Consider the following 22,102-nt stretch of genomic DNA (forward strand, 5'->3'; position numbering starts at 1 on the left):
GCATAAGGCACTTGTGCAGACCTTTGATTGATATGAGAAAGAGGAAATTTTGCATAGCAATGTTTTCTATATTTGAATCATGTGAACGTTGATTGAATCTTTGTCCAATATCAATTCTGTTTTGTCCTCTGAATACTTCATTTGTTTACCTAACCCTTCGTCTTCGTCCACCTATCAAGCTTCTCTCAGAAGATGATAGAACAACATGGTAAAGATGAAGCTTAATTTAATCATGTTACCTTGATTTTTAATACATTCAGGATATCGAAATCAAGAGCCCAACAAGGCCATATGGGTCTTATCCGTCGTGTGCCATAGGATACGAGAGGGCCGGAAGGCATGACTAGTTAGGTGCCTCATTGTATGAGGGGACCGTTGGGGCATTATTCATTGTGAGCCTCGAGACAAGGTTTTGATGTTTGTAGAGACAAGGTCCGCATGTGTGGGTCCCTCTGTCCAGGGTCCTTGAGTGTGTCTCGGCACTATTTAGGCCTTGTTTGGATAAAGAGGGGTTGAGGTGGATTGAAGTGTATTTTAGGGATTGAAAGGGAAAGTAGTTCATATTACACTTCAATACACCTTATACCACCTCAATCCACTCCAGTCTAAGATTACCCAAACAAGCCTTTAAGAGTATGACATTCCCTAGGTGCCAGCTAGGGTTGAAAAGTACCGGTAAAATTCCGTCTCGACATATACCATTTTCTACATTTGATCAGATCGTTTTCGTATTTATAAAAAATATGGAAATGAAACGAAGAAGAGGGTTTATTTCGTTTGTTTTTACCGGATCCTGTTTTTTATCGGGTTGGACCCATATTTGATAAATATGTGATGAGTCTAATATGCATTTGTGTATAAACTAAAGTCTCATGTCTTTAGGTGTCAAATTATAGCATAAGTGGCCATTGTAGTCCTCGGGTCTTTTTGCATACTTGTTAAATGTACCTCAAAAAGGATTACTTCGGTTCAGAGGTACATCCTGTTTATCACTATGCACATAAAGCCTAATTTCAGTGGTGTCAAATTAGGCTCGAAGAAGGCGCACTGGAAAATGCAGTAGTTTGGTTGGGCAGTGCAGCAAGATTTGCATAACACCTGCCACAGTAGATTGATTGATTGCTGCAGCTTCATTTTGTTGTTCACTCAGCTAACCACCTACTAAGCCTTACAAGGAAGGCTATGCATTTCTCATCTATCTATTTGACTACTTTAGCATCAGACTTGCTTGACGTAGAGCAAGCTGACGTTTGTTGGGATCAAACACAGACCATGTCCAAGTCCAATACGCATGCAGCAGTCTAATAGGTAGACACCACTCCAGTGATGCTGTTATGCTGGCATGCTGCCGACTGCCGTACGTCGCCTAGCTAGCTAAGCAGTTCCTGCGCTGCCGCCCTCCGCATTCTGGCCGCACCTGAGGTGTATCTCGTAGCCGCAGGCGATGCACTGGTACGCCCAGCCGAGTCCCTGCTCCTCGCACTCGCAGCAGATGTAGGGCCCTCCCCCGGACTTCTCCGACACGATGCTGAGCTCGTGGCGGTGTCCCCGGTGGCGCAGCGACCGCGGGTACTCCTTGGCCGCCTCGTCCTCCGCCTCCTGCAGCAGCCTGATCTGCGCGTCCGTGAACGGGAAGGCCATGTCGAAGTAGAGGTTCACCAGGTTCCGGCCGTCCCGCGTCACCGTCCTGCCGTCGGGCCCGACCACCACCAGCGTCGGGATCTCCCGCACGTCGAAGTACCTCGCCAGCGCGCGCGACGGCGCGCCGTCGTAGGGGAGCGCCAGCCACGGCATGTCGCCGCAGGAGCGCAGGTACCCGTCCTCCTCCCTGTCCATGGGGACGTACACGACCTCGAAGTCCTCCGCCTTGCCCCTGAGGCTGCTGTAGATGGCCGCCAGCTTCGTCGTGAACTTGATACACGGCGCGCAATGGTTAGCCGAGAAGTAGAGCCCCACCGTCTTCCCCACCAGGCTCGAGACCGGAACCTGCAGCCCGGCCTTAGCCGCGGTGAGCTAGCTAGGCCAACACAGCTCGTCCGATCCAATCCAACACGCGCGTTGTTCGCTTACCTTTTCATTATTACCACTGTTCATCACGTACTCTTTCCCGCTGACGGAGAAGAGCTTCTCCAGCGTCTGGGACGCGTACTTGCGCTGGTCATCCGCCTCCAGCTCCGCCACCCTCGCGGCCGTGAACGGGAACGCCCTCTCGCCGTAGCGGTGCACGAGGTCGGCGGCGTCCGGGTGTACCACCGCGCCGCCGTCCGGAGCGAGCACCACCAGGCGCGGGATGCCCTCCACCTGGAACCTCTCGCTGAGGCGCTTCTTGCAGCTGAGGTCGCCGAAAGGCACCGCTGGCCACGGCATGGTTCCGTGGAACCGCTCGAACGACGGCCGGTCCTCGTCGCACGACACCAGCACGACCTCGAAGCCGGCGCCGCGCTCCTTGAGCTGCTCGTAGGCCGCGGCCAGCACCGGGGTGAAAGCCTCGCATTTCGGATACCAGTTTGCCGCGAAGTAGAGGCCGATGATCTTGCCGTCGATCTCCCGAAACTGAACCTGCCAGGATGTTCGGTGAGGATGGATCTCGAGAAGAAGATGCTTATAAAGAATGACTGGAAGGACCATGGGTTACGATTAAAAATTACTACATCCATATACAGTAGAAAACATGTGAAAATATAGTAAACTCTCAATCTGCACTTCACCGTGCGATTCTGATTCTTGTCGTACGTAGCTAGGGTCAGGGACGGAATATGAACTGAACAGTACGTTCCAAAAGCAAAAGTACAGCACAAATAATGCTGCATATATTCTGATTCGATTTCACGTACGAGCTACAAAAGGAGCTAGGACGTATACGTGGAAGTTTCAGTGAGGTCGCGACATGAGCACGTGTCATGTTGTTGTTAGGCGAGAGATAAAAAAAAAATATGATCGATTTAACTGGTACCGGATTGTCCGTAGAAGTATGAAGAGTTGCTTGCTATTAATTTTTTTTTTCTAAAAAAGAAGGCCCGAAACTTGTAGCTGCTTTTAGGCTTTATAATCATCTAAAGCTCGACCACTAGGAGTCTAGCCTAGGATGCATGAACAAACTTTCTTAAACAGTGTTTACCTTCAAATTTGAAGCCCTCGAAAGCAATATCCTAGATTAACTAGCCAGCGTTGTTTATATATATACTTGCATGACACACAAAATATGGATGTCGTTAGCCTATTAGCATGTTTATCTGCGTGTTTTATATATCGATCCCCTATTAAGCTCATCTTCACTCTTGCATGTGCCAAATCCTTTCTATCAGTATATATGAAGCAAACCTTCCTGAGATAGTTTAATTAATTAGGTGTGTTTTAGATCAAACGTACGAAATTAAAAACAAAAAAAAAACTGAAGGAGCTAGCAGATGAGTGATGAACCTTACTGTATCTACCCAAGAGCCAAATCCCTACTAGCAGAGAACGTACAGAGGATCGGAGTAGAGTGGCCACCGAAGCAGATGCAGAAGGAATGAAGACGAGCTGAAGCTGGAAGAGACTTGGTTCTTACCTCGTCCCCGGAGGGAGCGACGAGCGAGGCCGTGGTGAGCACGGAGCGTATGCCGCCGCCTCCCACCTCCGGCGCGTCCCCCGGATCTCCGGCCATGTTCAGTCGGCTCCGTCTCCGGACAAGCGCAGCTCTGGAGACAGACAGACAGGCAGACAGGCAGGCAAGGTGAGGTAGGCTTGCTGCGAACGCTCTCGCTCTCGCTCTCGCCGATGGATGCCTGATGCTAGACTGCGACAGGGCAACAGGCAGGGGGTCTGCGTCTGGCTACGCGTCCCGCGGCCGGCGCCACAGATATAAACGGCCAATGGAGTGCGGCCCTTTGGCGCGTCCTTTTTACGGGGGCGTCCGCGTCATTTCGGCGGGCAGGGGTAGCCGCTAGGCAGGCGCTGTTGGCAGGCGCACGGCCGAACTGTATGCGTCGGTGCCTTTCAAACGTGTTGGCAGCAGTGGCACGGCTCTGGGGCGGGCGTGGAGAGGCAGCCTGGCGTGGGAGCAGGTGTCGCGCGGAGAGCGGCGGTGCGTGCGGGCACCCATGCTTCTCGTCGTGCGGGTCAGTCAGTCACCGGCCGGAGCTGTGCGGACTGGGGTACGTGGACGTGGTGACGTGCGGTGGGTGGAAAACGACGGCACCCAGCTCAAATCGATCGCTCCGCGAGCAGGACCATGGGGGCCCCGCCCCGGGGTTTCTTTGCGGCCCGGCCAACAACGTGTTGCTGCCGCCGTGGCGCGAACGCGACAGGCTCGTTCGCTGGTTAGCTTCTCGTCCCGCGGCGTGGCGTGGACGCGCGGCCGCCTGGTGGGCAGGCAAGCTAGCAAGGTAACTGCGTGTCGGTCACTGTCTCGCTCTGTGGTCCGGGTGGTGTGGTGGCTGTGGTGAGGCTGTGGCTGTGAACTGTTCCGTCGAGGGCTGCAACTGCAAGCAAGATCACCGTCGAGGTTGGCCAGATCCTCGGATCGCTCGCCCGGTGCGGAATCCAAGTGCGGGTGCCAGCAGGCAGCAGCGTAGTATAGAGGTTTATATGGATCGTATCGCACATTCGCACCATCCGCGTGCGTGAGCACGTGGCCGCTTCCGCTTGGACGGGTACGCGTGCGGCGTGGAGCCGTGCGGGGAAAATTAATAAATGTGTCCTTGCTATTCTTTTTCCGCAGATAGAACAAACGCGCGAGCGGCCGCGAGACTTGCCGGCGTCGGGTTACCCCATCAATCAAAATGTTCGGTGCTGGTATAGTTAGCTCTCAATCCATATAGATTAATTAGATTGTGTGGAATTAAATCCCAAACAAATTAAAGTTCTTTTAATTTTTTTTAATATCATCCAATTCATATATAATAGAAATAACTGAACAAGTCCACACTGATTTTTCTTTGGATGGATATCCCACATGCTCCTGCTCTCTGAAGCCCTCCTCCTAGCTACTAGGACCCTCTTCTACTTGTCATTCCTAGTTTGCCTTTAAAAAGATCCACTCAAAATCCCCCGTGCCAACACGTTTTCTTTGGGTACGTCAATGGTTAAGCAAGCAGGGATAGATAAACTGCGTGCTCCAATAAAAAATGAGGCAGGTGTCGCTCCTGCTCGCACACCTGTCGCGTACACACAGGACGAGCCAACACGATGGAACTCTTGTCGCGGAAGCAACCCTAGCCCCGCCAGCCGCCAACAACAAGGGGCTCCGGTCCGTTTGAATGCCTGCGCTGCGCGTCGTCCGCCGGCCGGGTACTCAAGTTACACGCGTACCACAGCCCACAGGACACGGGCACAACGCACAGCACAGGAGGGCGGAGCGCTTGATGAGTGTGATGCCGCCGGGAGGGACCCGGGACCGCCCGTCGTGCCGGGTGTGGCGCCTCTTTCCTTCCCTTTTCTCCGCCCCCGCGCGCTTCCGGCTCTCCTTCACCCGGACGAGAGCTGGAGACAGGTGTGTGGGGTCGGGTAGCCGCGCGTGGCGTGGGCCGTGGCGAGATCAACTGGTGCGTGTGCGTGCGTTGCGTGCTGATCTCCTTCTCCTTGAGCTTGCGTCCACGGCAAGGTATTAAGTATAGCTGATAACGGGTCTGTAATTGTCACACCCGGTTTTTTAGGAGTCCAAAGCCCGGGCGCGAACATAATCACCAGGTGTGCTGGGACCAAGTCTCACACATATGATGAATAATGGCACAAGATCGAATGTCACATCTTTACTATATAACAAGAGTTCTATACAAAATAAATAAATAATTACATCATAAGGAGACAACGGTCCAGCAACCCAAAGTTGACTGGGAGACGGCGACCTAGATCTCTCACGAACTCAACGCAGCATCCTCCTTGCGCCTCATCCTGCGGTACCTGTTCTTAACCTGTGGGGGGGTGTGAGACAGCAAGAGTGAGCTCACATACGTTCATCGCTCAACAAGTTGTGGGGAATAATGTGCATGAACTCGTCAAAGGTGGGAGCTCACGTGAAGTGTAAGGCTTACCAAAGAGGATGGTTAGAGCTGAGCATTGCTTTTAAAGTTGGTCAAAATTTTATTAGCAATTACTAAGTATAAGTAAATACCAGCCCAATTAAATAGTAGAACAGAAGTAACAACATCACCTGCGATGCAATGCATATGACAAATTGAATTTTAAGTTCCATAAATTAATCATGTGAGGGTCCGAGCTGCTCATGACCGTGAGCACGGCTAGTATACCAGTTTTACACTCTGCAGAGGTTGCGCATCTTTACCCACAAGTCATGTTACCCATCTGCCAAGGGATCGCGACTTCCCATACACCTCTACCGAGGAGGCGAGGCAGGGTAACACTACGAGGCCTTTACAAAGTTCCACTAGCTTCAGAAAACCCGCTACGAAGCTCCAATGCAGGAATCCCTTGCAGGACCGCCATCGCAGCAAAATCCTCCCGAGGGCCTCCCTACACTGACCACTCCCCTACTGCCCTTGCCCCTTTCAGGTAAGGTAGTCTTCCACTAGCTTTCCTAATTAATCGGCCAAGGGCGTCCCATTAAACCCTTGTGGTAGCACTGTTTTCCCGGGTGGTCGCTCCATGTTCCAATTAACATAATGATCTTATCATGAACAATAATAATAAACAGATAATAAAAGTGTGATCATGAGTAATGTATCTTCATACCCAAAACCGCATAAAGCACTAGCAAGTACTACCCAAAAAGTTCAGTGGTAACAAGGTATAAAGATAATCAAACTAGGGTAACCTATTGGGTCCCATCAAAATTAACCTATGCAGATCATTATGATTAATCAGAACATGGTTGGGTAAAAAGAAGTGATCAAGGGCACAACTTGCCTGGGACTTGAGATTCCAGGTACCAACTTGCTCTTCTGATAACACGTGTCCTCACTGCTAAACGTATCAATACAGACAAACATGGTATAGGCAAAAATTAACATTACACCAAACATAAGAACAAAATACATATTAATAATCTACCTATTAAAATAAAGTCATAGGAACAGGAACCATTAATTTTGGAGTTATATATTTTAAGTTATGAATTTCCAAAGATTTTATGCATTCAATATAGGGTTAAGTGAGAAATAAATTTTAATGTGTATTTCTTGTAAAAACAGTGGTACTATTTGATGAACAATAATATTACAAAATTATAGAAACTAGAATAGATCAATTTGGAGTTCATATGAATTTTCTATCAATTATACAAATTCTAGGAATTGCTTTTATATTAAAAATTCATTTTCTAATTCATTAACCTGCTTTTATAACTCTCTGGACGGGGGCTCAAATTCAAGAAAGTGCAGGGGCTAACCCGCAAAGGTTCCTAAGACTCAGGTGTCACACCCGGTTTTAGAAGGCAAACCGAATGCGAACCATGTACGTGCCAGGATCAGTTATTCACGTACACAGCAGTTACATAATATGGACATCATCACACAGTGCTCAAAATAGTATTAATAAGGGAAATAGTCGATTACATCATACGTCTGAGACGTCCATATAGTTCTTACAATAAATCAAAGTGCGGAAAAGAAACGTAGATAACGCGACCTTCACAGGCAGTCGACTGGGGGGTTGCCGCTAACCCACACCTAGAACTCGTCGTAGTCTTGGAACTCCTGGAAGTCTCCTTCCACAGCTTCATCTTCGCCTGAGCAGTGGTTGCAATGCTGACAACCTGGGGGGGGGTTTGGTGTGTAGAGCAAGGGTGAGTACACATCAACATACTCAGCAAGTATCCTGTTTGGCTGTAGTGGACTAGCTTTATGTGGGGATAAGTCAAGCAGTTGCTTTTAGTTGGTCAGGTTATTACTTACTAGTAGAAAGCCAGGTTTTAACATTAACCCAAGTTATTAGCCCAATGTATCCTTTCCAAACGGAAAGAATACCACTTACCAATACCATAATCGTAATCAGAACCATCAATCTCATTGTCACCTGTACCAAAGTATCTCTGATCAAGTATCACTAATCTCTAGAGCTCCCTTGGCCGCTCATAACCGCGAGCACGGCTGATATATCAGTTTCATAACACTCTGCAGAGGTTGTGCACTTTACCCACAAGCCGTGATTCCCTCTCTGGCCCGGGCTTGCAAGACCCTTATTCACTCTCGAGGTGAATGGCCAAGGATTCACTACGAAGCCTTTACAAAGATTCCCCGGGGCTGTAGCCACCCGTTAGGTTTCCTAAATGTACCGCACTCCTCCCCAAGGGACAAATCAACCTTGGCAGAGCGAGCCGCATACACCGAGCCCCATTGACGGCACGACGGCGAAGCGAACTACACCCCAGATCCTCTAATTATTCAGCTAAGGGCACCCCATTCCACCCTCATGGTTGCACTGTTTTCCCGGGCGGTCATCCATTGAACAGGTCCTTACGGAGAGGCACTCGAGAAACCGCTCGAGTCCCCTTAAATGCCACAAGTATAATCATAAATAAGAACGGGAAAACAGCGTATCATAGATAACCACATCATGTTCATTGATTAAAGTTGAGCAATAGCATCAAACTAAGCAGTAATAATCCGACCCAAATAGGTAAACAAGGACATGGATAACAAAAAGCTAGTCAATCCTTAGGTATAAATGTGTGATGCGGGAGGTGAATTAAAGAATGATTAGGACAGAGATAGGTCAAAGGACACTTGCCTCCACCAACCGACTGCTGCTCAGGGGCTTCTCCTGCGAATTCCTCGGGCTCTTCGACCGGATCGTTCTCTATGCGAGCGCAAACATACATACATCCATCCACATATTTAATACAAAAGAACAGTACACCATACAAGGGAACAAATAAAGTGAGTATGCATCAAGTATGACATTCGATATCGCATTTGTTATGGTTAGAAAGAAACGGGAAAGGGTCTCGCAGGGGGTTAAATCTTATGCACTAACGATCAATTACAATTGGTTCTTAACAAAAGACTTCTGTTACATATACACTAATGGAAACCTAATCATTTTAAGTTGATCAACATTGCACGAGATAAACAATTAACTACATGAATCAATTAGTATAACGGAATTTTAAATTAAACTTCCTATTTCAATGGCATGAACAATGATTAGCCTACCTAAAATAAAATAGCTATGAGCACAGAAAGTAAATAAAATAAAATAAAAAAATAAAAAAAACAGAGGGGGGGGGGCGGTTGAACCGGCCCTAGGGGCGGTTGAACCGGCCCTGCGCAGGGGGCGCGGCCAAGGGCCAGGCGGGTGGGCCAGGCGCGGCCAGCGGCCGGCCGGGGCGCGGCTGGGGCGGCTGGGGGCTGGCCGGGGGCGCCAGGGTGCGGCCGAGCGGCCGGGGCGCGGCTGGGGCGGCTGGGGGCTGGCCGGGGGCGCCAGGGCGCGGCCGAGCGGCCGGCTGGGGCGCGGCCAAGGCGGTGGCCGAGGAGAGAGGAGGGGGAGGGGGGAGGAGGGAGAGAGGGAGGAGGGGGGCTCACCGGCGTTGGGGAGCGACGGCGAGGGGCGGCCGGCAGGGGGCGGCGGCGGCTTAGGGCAGGGGTAGGGGCGGCGGCGGCTTAGGGTGGGGGAGAGAAAATGAGAGAAAATGAGAGGGAGGGAGAGAGAATTGGGGAAAAAGGGGAGGTGGGGGGGAGCGGTTGGGCCTTCCAAGGCCCAAGAGGGGGCGCCAGGGGCGGCTGGGCCGGCCGGGGTCGGTCCACGGCGCGGGAGAGAGAGAAAAAGAGGAGAGAGAAAGAGAGAGAAAAAGAAAGAAAAGATCTTCTCCTCATTTTCGAAATCCGATCTTTCTACATGAATGCATTTGCACTTTCAAAGCAATCAAAAGAAATGCAAGGTTCGGCATGGTGCATCAAACAACATAAAGTATTTAGGGTTTTTCTTACACGGGAAATCCAAACCGAATCCCGCTAGAACTTTGGAAAAGGTCAAGGTTTAGCGAGGGAAAAAGAAAAAGAAAAGGTAACGCCCGAATTTTGGCGAGTAAAGAAAAGAAAAAATTCAACTGCAAAAATTCGGGGCGTTACAAACCTATCCCCCTTAAAAGAATCTCGCCCTCGAGATTCAGGGCTGGCTAGCAAAGAGCTCTGGGTACTTGGCCACTAGATCATCTTCACGCTCCCAGGTTGCTTCTTCCTCAGAGTGGTGATTCCATCTGACTTTGCACATTCTGATGGTCTTCCTTCGGGTGACTCTGTCTGCAATCTCAAGGATCTGAGCTGGCTTCTCAACATAGGTCAAGTCCTCCTGGACCTCAAGACCTTCCACTGGCAACTGCTCTTCTGGCACACGCAAGCACTTCTTCAACTGAGACACATGAAAGACATCATGCACAGCAGACAAATTCTCTGGCAGGCTGAGCTGATAAGCCACTTCTCCACGCTTTGAGAGGATCTGGTACGGACCAATGTAGCGGGGTGCTAGCTTGCCTTTCACTCCGAATCTTCTGACTCCTCTGATCGGTGACACTTTCAGATAGACAAAGTCTCCGACTTCGAAACTCAGCTCTCTTCTCCTTGTGTCTGCATAGCTTCGCTGCCTCGATTGCGCTATCTTCAGATTCTCTCGAACCATCTTGATGTTCTCTTCGGCTTCAAGCAAAATGTCTGGCCCAAACACTTGCTTCTCTCCAGGCTGATCCCATTGCAGCGGAGTTCTGCAACTCCTTCCATAAAGCGCCTCAAACGGTGACATCTTCAAACTGGCCTGGTAACTGTTGTTATAGGAAAACTCTGCATAAGGCAATCGCTTGTCCCATCCGGACTGATCTTGCAACGCACAGGCTCTCAACATATCTTCGAGAATTTGATTGGTCCTTTCATCACAACTGATAACTGCCTGATACTTATCTAACCAATTCATCCCTAGGATGACATCTATTCCCTGAGTACCCATTACTATAAGGTTGGCGGGAAACGCTATCCCCCTTATTTCCACACTTATATTCAAACAAATGCTATCGGCTCGAATTCTACCACCGGCTGAGTCAATTTGAATGGGGGTTGACATGGTAGTAATTGGAAGATTATGTGCTTCTACCCATGATGCAGTAATGAAAGAATGCGTTGCTCCAGTATCAAATAACACTTCTGCAATATGGGAGTCGACTGGGAACATACCTACTATCATGCCGGGGGTCTCCTGAACTGCTTCAGCCTCCAAGTGGTTCAGTCTTCCATGATTATAACGCGACTGAGAGCGATTGCCTGCTCCAGGCTGAGGCACATTCTGCTTTGCTGGGGCATTGGGGCCTGACTGCTGCTGGGCTGCCTTCTTCGGACATTGCATCACCCAATGGCCTTGCTCTCCACAGTGGAAACATGCCCTGTTTCCAACCTGAGCTGGTGCTGCCTGACTGTTCTACTGGTTTGCTGGGGCAGGAAGACGAGGTGCCTGCTGATTCTGCCTCGGAAACTGACCTCCTGACTGGTTGCTCTGACGGTTCTGGTACTGATTCTGAGGGTACTGCCTTTGAAACTGCTGATGCTGCTGAGGTGGACGTTGGTTCTGCCTGAACTGCTGAGGTTGATTGCCTGAGAAACGAGGACGGCTGCTGCTTCCAGGTTGGGGTCCACTGATCTTGCGCTTACGATCTTCCATCTCCTTACGCTTCCTTTCTGTCATGATTGCTCTGTCAATCAGGTGCTGGAATGTCGGGAAGGTGTGATTCATCAGTTGATACTGCAGGGGGTCGACCAAGCCTCTCAGAAAACGGTATTGTCGCTTGGCGTCAGTGTTGACATCCTCAGGAGCATAGCGAGACAATTGCAGAAACTTGTCCCGGTACTCACTGACAGACGATGGCCCTTGCTTGAGAGCCAGGAATTCCTCCTTCTTCACTGTCATCAGACCTGCAGGCACATGGTACTGACGAAAGCTACCTCTGAATTCTTCCCAGGTGATGGTGTCGGGGTTGGCATGGGTGGCGAGGTAAGACTCCCACCATGATTGGGCTGCTCCTCTCAACAGACGGGGACCATACAAGACTTTCTCCCTGTCATCACACTGAGCGGTATGCAACTCCCGCTCCACAGTGCGCAGCCAATCTTCAGCATCCATGGGGTCAGAAGAGTGAGCGAACGTTGGGGGATGACCTCTCATGAATTCAGCACGCTTGTCTCTGGGCATCTGAGGCATCTGAGGCTGGGGTGGTGCTTGCTGCTGTTGCTGCTGCTGAATGGCGGCCAGAGTCTGACCGATGGCCTGAACTGCCTGAGTCTGCATCATAAACATTTGCTCGATCGACATCGGGGGCGGGGGTGGCAGCTGCTGCTGCTGGGGCGCCTCATCTTGTTGACCGGCTTGCTCCTGCTGAGCACGCCTTCCTCCTCTGCGCCTGTTCTCTGACATCTGCAGAATGCAACCACACATCAGAACTGATCTGGCAAGTCTTGCAGCATAAGAAAAGAGTATAGAATTCTTCAACAGCACTGAGCAGGTGAGCATCTTCACTGATCTCCAACACAGACCACACAGCTTCTCAGATCAAGAGGAAAGTGGAATAAAAGGTTTCCCAACTATATAACTAACTCCATTAACATAATATGTAAACCAAAATGCAGGGGATACCCACACTCTGGTGACAATCATTACAAAGATCCAAACCAAACATAGTTCATCATGACAAACATAAATGCACAGGATATAGCAAACTACCCTGTCTAACTAAGACTAACTAAGACCGAGATTAACGCTAAGACTGAAGCTTCTATGCATATATTTCGTATTAATTACAAGATCCAACTCTAGCGATCTATGGTTCTAGATTTATCTTGGTCTTGCAGTCGGGATTGCCATAAGGCTGGTGTCCACGCTGAGGTGAGCGGTACGGGTGCTGAGTCCCGACGGGAGCGGGGGAACCACCATCCAGATGACGACGTTCCGCGCGCTCAGCCCGCAGCAGGGCGATCTCAGCACGAGCCCTACTCAGCTCGTCTAATGCATGGTCCAGCTCCGTGTTTAGCACGGTGGCTAGGTTGACTGTGCTGCTCAACCTAGGATTGCCCTCACCGACAGGTGAGACAATCACGCCTCCTGTGCTGCCAGATGGACGGCGGGGGTAATACTTCAGGTCAAGACCGTCAGCTGCCCCACCGAAAACCGAGCAGTAGTGCGAAAGCGCACGCCGTGCAGCATCTTGCATGGCTGCCTCAGCTGAGTCCCGTTCAGAGATAGAATAGTGCTCTGAGCAGGCCTCTGCACCCTGGAGACTGTCCTCCGGGCAGCGCACCAAGCAAGTCGCCTCCCAGCGGTCCGGGTAGACCCCGCGACTATGCTGGTAGACCACACAGCGATACTCGACGGACCAAGTATGCCGGTCAAATGCCCGACGTAGCAGGGTGTCGAGCGCATCGTGGAAGTGACACCCGCGAGCAGCGTCGCGAGTGATGGGTCGAGCAACCCATCCTTCCGGCTCAGGGTTAGCAGAGAAGTCGGTGTCGTGGCTCGAGCTGTCGTCGCCATCTCCGTCGTCTGGGTCTCCTCCAGCAGCTACTCCAGAAGCTGGGGCGCCCAGTGGTGGTGCAGGGGGCGCCTCCAGAGGAAGCACAGGAGAGCAGCTCCTCACAGACTCTATCTCCTGGTGGAGCGAGAAAGAAGAGCCCTGCTGCTCCTGTCGTCGACGTTCCTGCTCCTCACGCAGGCGGTGGTGTAGTCTCTCCAAGTGGCTGGACTGTCCGGCCACGGGACGGCGAAGCGGACGCTCAGCAAGGCGGGAGGGTAAGAAGGGGATGACTGACTTTCGTGCAGTGTGTCTAAGTCGAGCCATCTACAAAAGACATCGCAAGCAAAAGGGTGAGAACAGAATTAATATGACCAGCAAATAATGAATCATAAGTAAATGAAGGATCAGAATGAAACATGATTTTTTAGCAAGGTATAATATATAGTAGAACATAGGTTTGGTCGGTATGACCAACTTTTGAAGGGATATCAAAGTCAAGGAAGAGACAGAGGTCTATAGTCCTTAGAACGACCATTCTACTCTAGGTTAGCGGTCCTACAGTCAGCACGGCTTTGATACCACTTATGTCACACCCGGTTTTAGAAGGCAAACCGAATGCGAACCATGTACGTGCCAGGATCAGTTATTCACGTACACAGCAGTTACATAATATGGACATCATCACACAGTGCTCAAAATAGTATTAATAAGGGAAATAGTCGATTACATCATACGTCTGAGACGTCCATATAGTTCTTACAATAAATCAAAGTGCGGAAAAGAAACGTAGATAACGCGGCCTTCACAGGCAGTCGACTGGGGGGTTGCCGCTAACCCACACCTAGAACTCGTCGTAGTCTTGGAACTCCTGGAAGTCTCCTTCCACAGCTTCATCTTCGCCTGAGCAGTGGTTGCAATGCTGACAACCTGGGGGGGGGTTTGGTGTGTAGAGCAAGGGTGAGTACACATCAACATACTCAGCAAGTATCCTGTTTGGCTGTAGTGGACTAGCTTTATGTGGGGATAAGTCAAGCAGTTGCTTTTAGTTGGTCAGGTTATTACTTACTAGTAGAAAGCCAGGTTTTAACATTAACCCAAGTTATTAGCCCAATGTATCCTTTCCAAACGGAAAGAATACCACTTACCAATACCATAATCGTAATCAGAACCATCAATCTCATTGTCACCTGTACCAAAGTATCTCTGATCAAGTATCACTAATCTCTAGAGCTCCCTTGGCCGCTCATAACCGCGAGCACGGCTGATATATCAGTTTCATAACACTCTGCAGAGGTTGTGCACTTTACCCACAAGCCGTGATTCCCTCTCTGGCCCGGGCTTGCAAGACCCTTATTCACTCCCGAGGTGAATGGCCTAGGATTCACTACGAAGCCTTTACAAAGATTCCCCGGGGCTGTAGCCACCCGTTAGGTTTCCTAAATGTACCGCACTCCTCCCCAAGGGACAAATCAACCTTGGCAGAGCGAGCCGCATACACCGAGCCCCATTGACGGCACGACGGCGAAGCGAACTACACCCCGGATCCTCTAATTATTCAGCTAAGGGCACCCCATTCCACCCTCATGGTTGCACTGTTTTCCCGGGCGGTCATCCATTGAACAGGTCCTTACGGAGAGGCACTCGAGAAACCGCTCGAGTCCCCTTAAATGCCACAAGTATAATCATAAATAAGAACGGGAAAACAGCGTATCATAGATAACCACATCATGTTCATTGATTAAAGTTGAGCAATAGCATCAAACTAAGCAGTAATAATCCGACCCAAATAGGTAAACAAGGACATGGATAACAAAAAGCTAGTCAATCCTTAGGTATAAATGTGTGATGCGGGAGGTGAATTAAAGAATGATTAGGACAGAGATAGGTCAAAGGACACTTGCCTCCACCAACCGACTGCTGCTCAGGGGCTTCTCCTGCGAATTCCTCGGGCTCTTCGACCGGATCGTTCTCTATGCGAGCGCAAACATACATACATCCATCCACATATTTAATACAAAAGAACAGTACACCATACAAGGGAACAAATAAAGTGAGTATGCATCAAGTATGACATTCGATATCGCATTTGTTATGGTTAGAAAGAAACGGGAAAGGGTCTCGCAGGGGGTTAAATCTTATGCACTAACGATCAATTACAATTGGTTCTTAACAAAAGACTTCTGTTACATATACACTAATGGAAACCTAATCATTTTAAGTTGATCAACATTGCACGAGATAAACAATTAACTACATGAATCAATTAGTATAACGGAATTTTAAATTAAACTTCCTATTTCAATGGCATGAACAATGATTAGCCTACCTAAAATAAAATAGCTATGAGCACAGAAAGTAAATAAAATAAAATAAAAAAAATAAAAAAAACAGAGGGGGGGGGGGCGGTTGAACCGGCCCTGCGCAGGGGGCGCGGCCAAGGGCCAGGCGGGCGGGCCAGGCGCGGCCAGCGGCCGGCCGGGGCGCGGCTGGGGCGGCTGGGGGCTGGCCGGGGGCGCCAGGGCGCGGCCGAGCGGCCGGGGCGCGGCTGGGGCGGCTGGGGGCTGGCCGGGGGCGCCAGGGCGCGGCCGAGCGGCCGGCTGGGGCGCGGCCAAGGCGGTGGCCGAGGAGAGAGGAGGGGGAGGGGGGGGGGAGGAGGGAGAGAGGGAGGAGGGGGTGGCTCACCGGCGTTGGGGAGCGACGGCGAGGGGCGGCCGGCAGGGGGCGGCGGTGGCTTAGGGCAGGGGTAGGGGCGGCGGCGGCTTAGGGTGGGGGAGAGAAAATGAGAGAAAATGAGAGGGAGGGAGAGAGAATTGGGGGAAAAGGGGAGGTGGGGGGGGAGCGGTTGGGCCTTCCAAGGCCCAAGAGGGGGCGCCAGGGGCGGCTGGGCCGGCCGGGGTCGGTCCACGGCGCGGGAGAGAGAGAAAAAGAGGAGAGAGAAAGAGAGAGAAAAAGAAAGAAAAGATCTTCTCCTCATTTTCGAAATCCGATCTTTCTACATGAATGCATTTGCACTTTCAAAGCAATCAAAAGAAATGCAAGGTTCGGCATGGTGCATCAAACAACATAAAGTATTTAGGGTTTTTCTTACACGGGAAATCCAAACCGAATCCCGCTAGAACTTTGGAAAAGGTCAAGGTTTAGCGAGGGAAAAAGAAAAAGAAAAGGTAACGCCCGAATTTTGGCGAGTAAAGAAAAGAAAAAATTCAACTGCAAAAATTCGGGGCGTTACATCAGGCCACAGTACACTGGACGGCGGGTTTATTTTCAATAACTATGGGGGCTCATATGCAAATGTGTGACCGCGAAGGGGTATGCACGGTTTCTGGCCGCCAGATCGCGAATCAAGGGCCACGATTAGATCTAGGTTATCATCAACCAGTACACGATGACCGCCCTCGGATTGAGGATCTACGGCCCAGATCTACTCACCCCATCTTCCTCTCTACACCGTTCATCACAAATGGATGCATCGGATTTAATCACGCGAAACGGTATGATTTGGTCTAATCTAGACCGTCGATGGACATCTAACGGCTGAGCGTCGTCTCCTACATCGCCCATCACCCGACCGAACACCCAGACCGAGCCGCGGCGGTGCTCACCCCCGGCGGCGGCGCCATGGCCGAGACGGCCCAAAACTCGACCCCGCACTATGATTTAATTCGAAGAGTCTATAATGATGCCCTAGACACGTAGAATGCGTTGGACGAGATACTTACCCCGCTATGAACTGCAGAAAGCCCCAGTCGCGGCTAGCGGCGGATTTCCAACCGGACGACGAATTCCCACCGCTACCGAGCACCACCATCCGATTGCGCCCACACACGGCTTCCTGGTAAACTATCCGAGCCCTGGGTGACCAGATCCGGGCCTGATTCACGCTGCAGGACGCAATCCACGGCGGCAGCTTCGTCTCCTGAATCTCGGCGGCGAACGTAGCAGCCAAGTCTTTGGCATAGGTTAAGATGGTTTGGCGACGTGCGTAGGGCTCAGTCTTATACTAGAGTCGAGCAACAACCCGACCGAGATCTCCGGAGCCCCTCCCCAGCCGAGATCCCCGGAGCTTCCGTGGGCGCAGTCCAATCTCCATGGCGGGGATGGCGAGCTGACGCGTGGGCCCACCAGTCAATCGGTCAAACCGGCCAACGCGCGCAGATTAGAGCCCCAGCCATGTGGGCCCGGCTAGCCAGTGACCGCGCCGACGCGCCGGTTCTCTGGGCCGCGCGGTTCCTATGGTGTTCTGGGCCGAATGATGATTAAGGCCCAAACCGAATTCCTTTCCTCCTTTCCATTTTCCCTTTTTATTCTCTATTTTCTTTTTCCTTTCTTTATTTCTATATTCCAATTTAAATTCAGATTTAGATTCAAATCTTGTGCCAAATTATCCTCACATTATATTGTGAAATTAGAAGTACCAATTTTAGAAATATAATTACATACATATTATTTATTTATTTTCACATCATTTCTCTTTTTCTCCCTTTTCCTCAAATCTTCTTCTCACTATATTTTATTTTTATTCATATTATTATTGTTTTAAATGCACAAACAAAGATCCAATATGATGCAATAGTTTATTTAGATGTTATTGGTTATTCAATGTAGCATCCCAAAAATTCAAATTCTGAAATTTTCTCAAACTCCCTCTAAATTCAAAATGAATTTCAAGTTTCATTTCAAAATGTTTGTTTGCGAGTTGATATCAGCAAATAAAATATAGTGGTCTATATTATCTCCAAAATCCTCCTCAAAATATCCTACAAATATTCTCCGAGTGATCCCCCTCAAATTCTTTCCAGAAATACTGCTCAGATATTTCCCCAGTAACCCCCCTTTGATTTCTTTCCAGAAATACTGCCCAAATATTCCACCGATGTATCTCCGGATATTTTCCTCTTGAGAAATACCTTCAGAATCATTTTTCAAGACCCTACAAATATTTTCTTCATAACTTTCCTCATGTCCATACGTATACGTATGCCTCCAGCGTCATACGGTGAGCTCTACAAGCTAATTACACTTATACAAGACAAATACATGCTAACCTCCCACTAATCCTCTCATCCTCCCACTAATCCTCTCATCCCTCCCCCTAATCCCCCCACCATGGCTATAAATAGAGGGGCAAGGGCCTCCTCTCTTCCCACCCCAAGCCATTTCATGGCAACTCTCTCCCCCCACACACACCCACTCCATGTTCCACACAAGCACACACTAGCACAAGGATCGTTCGATCGTTCTTCGATCGTTTGTCCCCTGTTCTTAGTTTGTTCGTTCGTTCGTCCGATCGTTTGATCGTTCGTCCGATCGTTCATGGTTCGTTCGTCCGTTCGTCCGATCGTTCGATCGTTCGTCCGTTTGTTCGTCCAAACAATCTTTTTCCTACCGTTATGCTGCCGAAATTCCGATCGTTCGTTCATTCGATCATTCGATCGTTCATCGTTCGTTCATAGTTCCTATTCATCGTTCATCGTTCGTTCATAGTCCCTATTCATCGTTCTTCCAGATAATCTTTGTCCTGTCGTTATGCTGCCGAAATTCCGATCGTTCGTTCGTTCGATCATTCGATCGTTCATCGTTCGTTCATAGTCCCTATTCATCGTTCATCGTTCGTTCATAGTCCCTATTCATCGTTCTTCCAAATAATCTTTGTCCTGCCGTTATGCTGCCGAAATTCCGATCGTTCGTTCGTACGATCATTCGATCGTTCGTTCGTCCAAATAATCTTTTCCTGCCGTTATGCTGCCGAAATCCCGATCGTTCGTTCGTCCGATCATTCGATCGTTCGTCCGTTCGTTCATAGTTCCTATTCATCGTTCATCGTTCGTTCATACGAACTATTCACTATCACTATTCACCATTACTATTCATCGTTACTATTCACATACACTATTCATCATCGTTACTATTTATCATTACTATTCATCATCGTTACTATTCATCATCGTTACTATTCATCGATGATATCTATAATTTCTTTTCCATCGCCACTATTCATCGTTACTAATCATCGTTACTATTCATCGGTCATCTAGTCATCCCAAATTTCAACTACTCATCCATCATGCTGTCCAGTCCACCTAAGACCAGCCAGACCCATGTTCCAATCATACGAACTCCGGTGACTGTGGTTTTCCTTCCAGTGGGAACTTCCCATCTGGTCACCCATCCCAGGTTTCTCCAAGTTGAGCACGCTTAACTTTGAGATTCCTTCGAACCAGGCTCCCAAACTCAGATTCCAATAATTCTCGTTTCTAAATTCTTATCAAACTATTCCCTATCCAACCATGTCATTCCTTAAGCATGGTCCATATTCTAGAAAACTCCCAAAATACTCTTGTCCCATATCCTGCCTATAACTCTTCTGTTCATACTAAGTCAGACGATTCATTCGTCACTATTCTCACCAACAGTGAACTTCACTGTGCTACACCACATACACCCAGCTATAAATACCCCCAGCTACCCTCTCCCACTCCACACACTCAACACCCTCAGCCAAGGCTAACACCCCACCCACTCAGTTACTCTGCTCTACCGACTACACGCATAGTGTCGCTTCGCCTCCAGTCCACCCTCCTGGTAAGCACCTCCGCTCCACCACTAGTAGTATCACAACACCACATGACACATATTCTACTCAAGACTCTACCCATCCATGTATCACTATTCTGACCACTATACTAAATATTTGTTGGTATACTTGCTTGTTTGTATGTTTGCTTGTTCATGTTGCATAGTTATCGGAGCGTTCGTGCCGTCTCGTGGAGGCCAGATCCGCGAGTCTACGCTAAGCGGTGGAGCCAGAAGCCAGTTCCGCGAGCTCCCCTCCCCCCTTCGCCGAATAAGCACGGCAAGCTCACTGGATCCCTTTGATGCATAAATTACCTATGTTTTACAACCACAACCCTCAGCCTGTTATTTTATGCATGATATGATTTTAAGACAAGTTATTATGGCCACCCAGCCGCTTGCCGCAATCAATCCCTGATATATTTGTTACAAAAGATTTGAGGAAAGGTGTGAGTTTTCAAAAGAAAATGTTTTTCAAAATGTGTATGATGAAGGGTTTTCACCCTTATCACCTTTGAGTAGGGATAATCAGGGACTCCCTGGTTTAGGGGAGGGCCTAAGGTGTTGGCTCAGCTGGTTTAGGCGTGAGCAGAAGGATTGTCCCCTCGTGTAAGGACCGGTTTGTCATCTTCACTACCTGTACTCTTTAATAGTACAACCACTCGAGACTGTGTGGGCAGTCACTCAATCTGAACTTGTACGGTCCAACCCCAGGGTTATGAAGGCTGGGGAGCACCGGGAGGATAAGGAGGGGGAAAGTTTTGTTCGGTTTGGACATGGTGGTGGCCTGACTCCTTCCGGATAACCGTTAAGGTTAGGACGTGCGGGGAAAGAAAGAGATTCGGATTCGGATCTCATTGATCATGAGATCGCAGAGCCGGACTAGTGGGTAAAGTGTACACCTCTGCGCAGAGTTTGAAAACCTATTCGAATAGTCTGTGTCCACAGGAATGGACGAGTCTGGTATGGTATGGCAATTAATGTTTTGTTTTCCAAAAAAAAAGAGATGCCTTTTGAAAAGTGGTTTTTAAAAGGTTCGGCGGTTGAGCCGTGAGCTATGGTGGACGGGAAGTCCAGTAGCTGTTTTTGAAAATGAAAACCAGTGGGAAACTGCTGAGATACCTGGATGGTTTAGTCCAAGGGATTTTGTTATAATACTGAAAAACTTCCTGCTCCTTTTGGAGAGGATGCGCTTTGCAAAAATACAAAATGTTTTTCAAAACAACTCTGCATAAAATATTGCTGTTTCTGCAAAATATCTTGAGCTCCACATATTCCATGCATTATATCTGATTTCCCCATTCCGCGGGTGAAGGTGGGCTGCTGAGTACGTTTGTACTCACCCTTGCTTATTTGTTGTTTTTTTCAGTAAAAGGAGATCGGGTAAGAGTTACGACTGTTCCCAACCTTGCCTGTGGCTGTTGGACCGCTGATTTGCTTCGCTGCGTATATCGAGCTGCTTCAGCCCCACTCTGATGATATGTCCCGAGTTGTGGACCAACTCTTAAAGTTGTTCGCCACCTTTATAGGTTTGTCTCGTTTAAGCAGATCTGAAATCATCTGATGTATAAATGTGTTTACTAGCCTCCTGGGACTAGTAATTGTATCACATTTGAGTCCCAGAGGATTGGGGACGCTTCAGGTGGTATCAGAACTGTTAGGTTGGCCGCAGGACGTAACCCTTAGTCTGATCAAAAGTTTTTGAGTCAAAACTATTTTCTAAAAAAAAATCTTGCTCTCATCCCTTCATTTCAAAAATGCTTTCCCCTTTCTTTCTCTCAGATGGAGGTCCGTTGCCAAACCAGCTTTTGCCAGAATGAAGATGGTTTCCCCAAGTTGCTGAGAGCATGCACAGTCCGCCTCGGAATCAGGAGCCAGTCAGAGTATGATGGTCGTGAATTCGTCGAGCATGGCACAGAGAAGTGTGTCGTGACTGTATACATTGGATCCAGTCCACACCATGTGGAATGGAGTGTCACTGCTGCTGGGCACAGATTCAAAGACACCTGCCAAGTCGTCGCTCGCAAGGCATTGAGGGCCCTGTGTCAGATCTACGAAGAAGAAGTGGCCGACACTCCGCTCAGATTCTTTCCGCCCTTTCAGAGA

At 49.3% G+C, this 22,102-nt stretch overlaps 1 protein-coding gene across 4 annotated transcripts; it reads right to left on the bottom strand.

Moving 5' to 3' along the window:
• Window positions 1-1,048: 1,048 nt before the first annotated feature.
• LOC100192725 (uncharacterized) lies at window positions 1,049-3,937 on the bottom strand. 4 transcript variants are annotated; one of them, XM_008656092.4, is made up of 3 exons: window positions 3,551-3,937; window positions 2,071-2,553; window positions 1,049-1,998 (listed from the first exon to the last, which is right to left on the bottom strand). In XM_008656092.4, the coding sequence occupies exons 1-3, from the start codon at window positions 3,644-3,646 to the stop codon at window positions 1,375-1,377; spliced, it is 1,203 nt and encodes a 400-aa protein (XP_008654314.1). In that variant the 5' UTR covers window positions 3,647-3,937; the 3' UTR covers window positions 1,049-1,374. The 4 variants fall into 4 exon arrangements, with proteins under 4 accessions (XP_008654314.1, XP_008654313.1, XP_008654315.1 ...); XM_008656091.4 differs by having other exon boundaries at window positions 2,071-2,559; window positions 3,551-3,919; XM_008656093.4 differs by having other exon boundaries at window positions 1,049-1,986; window positions 3,551-3,903.
• Between the last annotated feature and the right edge of the window lie 18,165 nt (window positions 3,938-22,102).

This window comes from Zea mays, chromosome 8 (genome assembly GCF_902167145.1).
Source record: "Zea mays cultivar B73 chromosome 8, Zm-B73-REFERENCE-NAM-5.0, whole genome shotgun sequence".
NCBI lineage: Eukaryota > Viridiplantae > Streptophyta > Magnoliopsida > Poales > Poaceae > Zea > Zea mays.

What these genes read in the sequence shown, in the direction of transcription:
- LOC100192725 (XM_008656091.4), bottom strand. Translation starts at nt 3,646, where the DNA reads ATGGCCGGAGATCCGGGGGACGCGCCGGAGGTGGGAGGCGGCGGCATA. An exon ending in TCGCTCCCTCCGGGGACGAG is followed by an intron (nt 2,560 to 3,550) that starts GTAAGAACCAAG and finishes ACATCCTGGCAG; the next exon opens with GTTCAGTTTCGGGAGATCGA. An exon ending in ACAGTGGTAATAATGAAAAG is followed by an intron (nt 1,999 to 2,070) that starts GTAAGCGAACAA and finishes ACCGCGGCTAAG; the next exon opens with GCCGGGCTGCAGGTTCCGGT.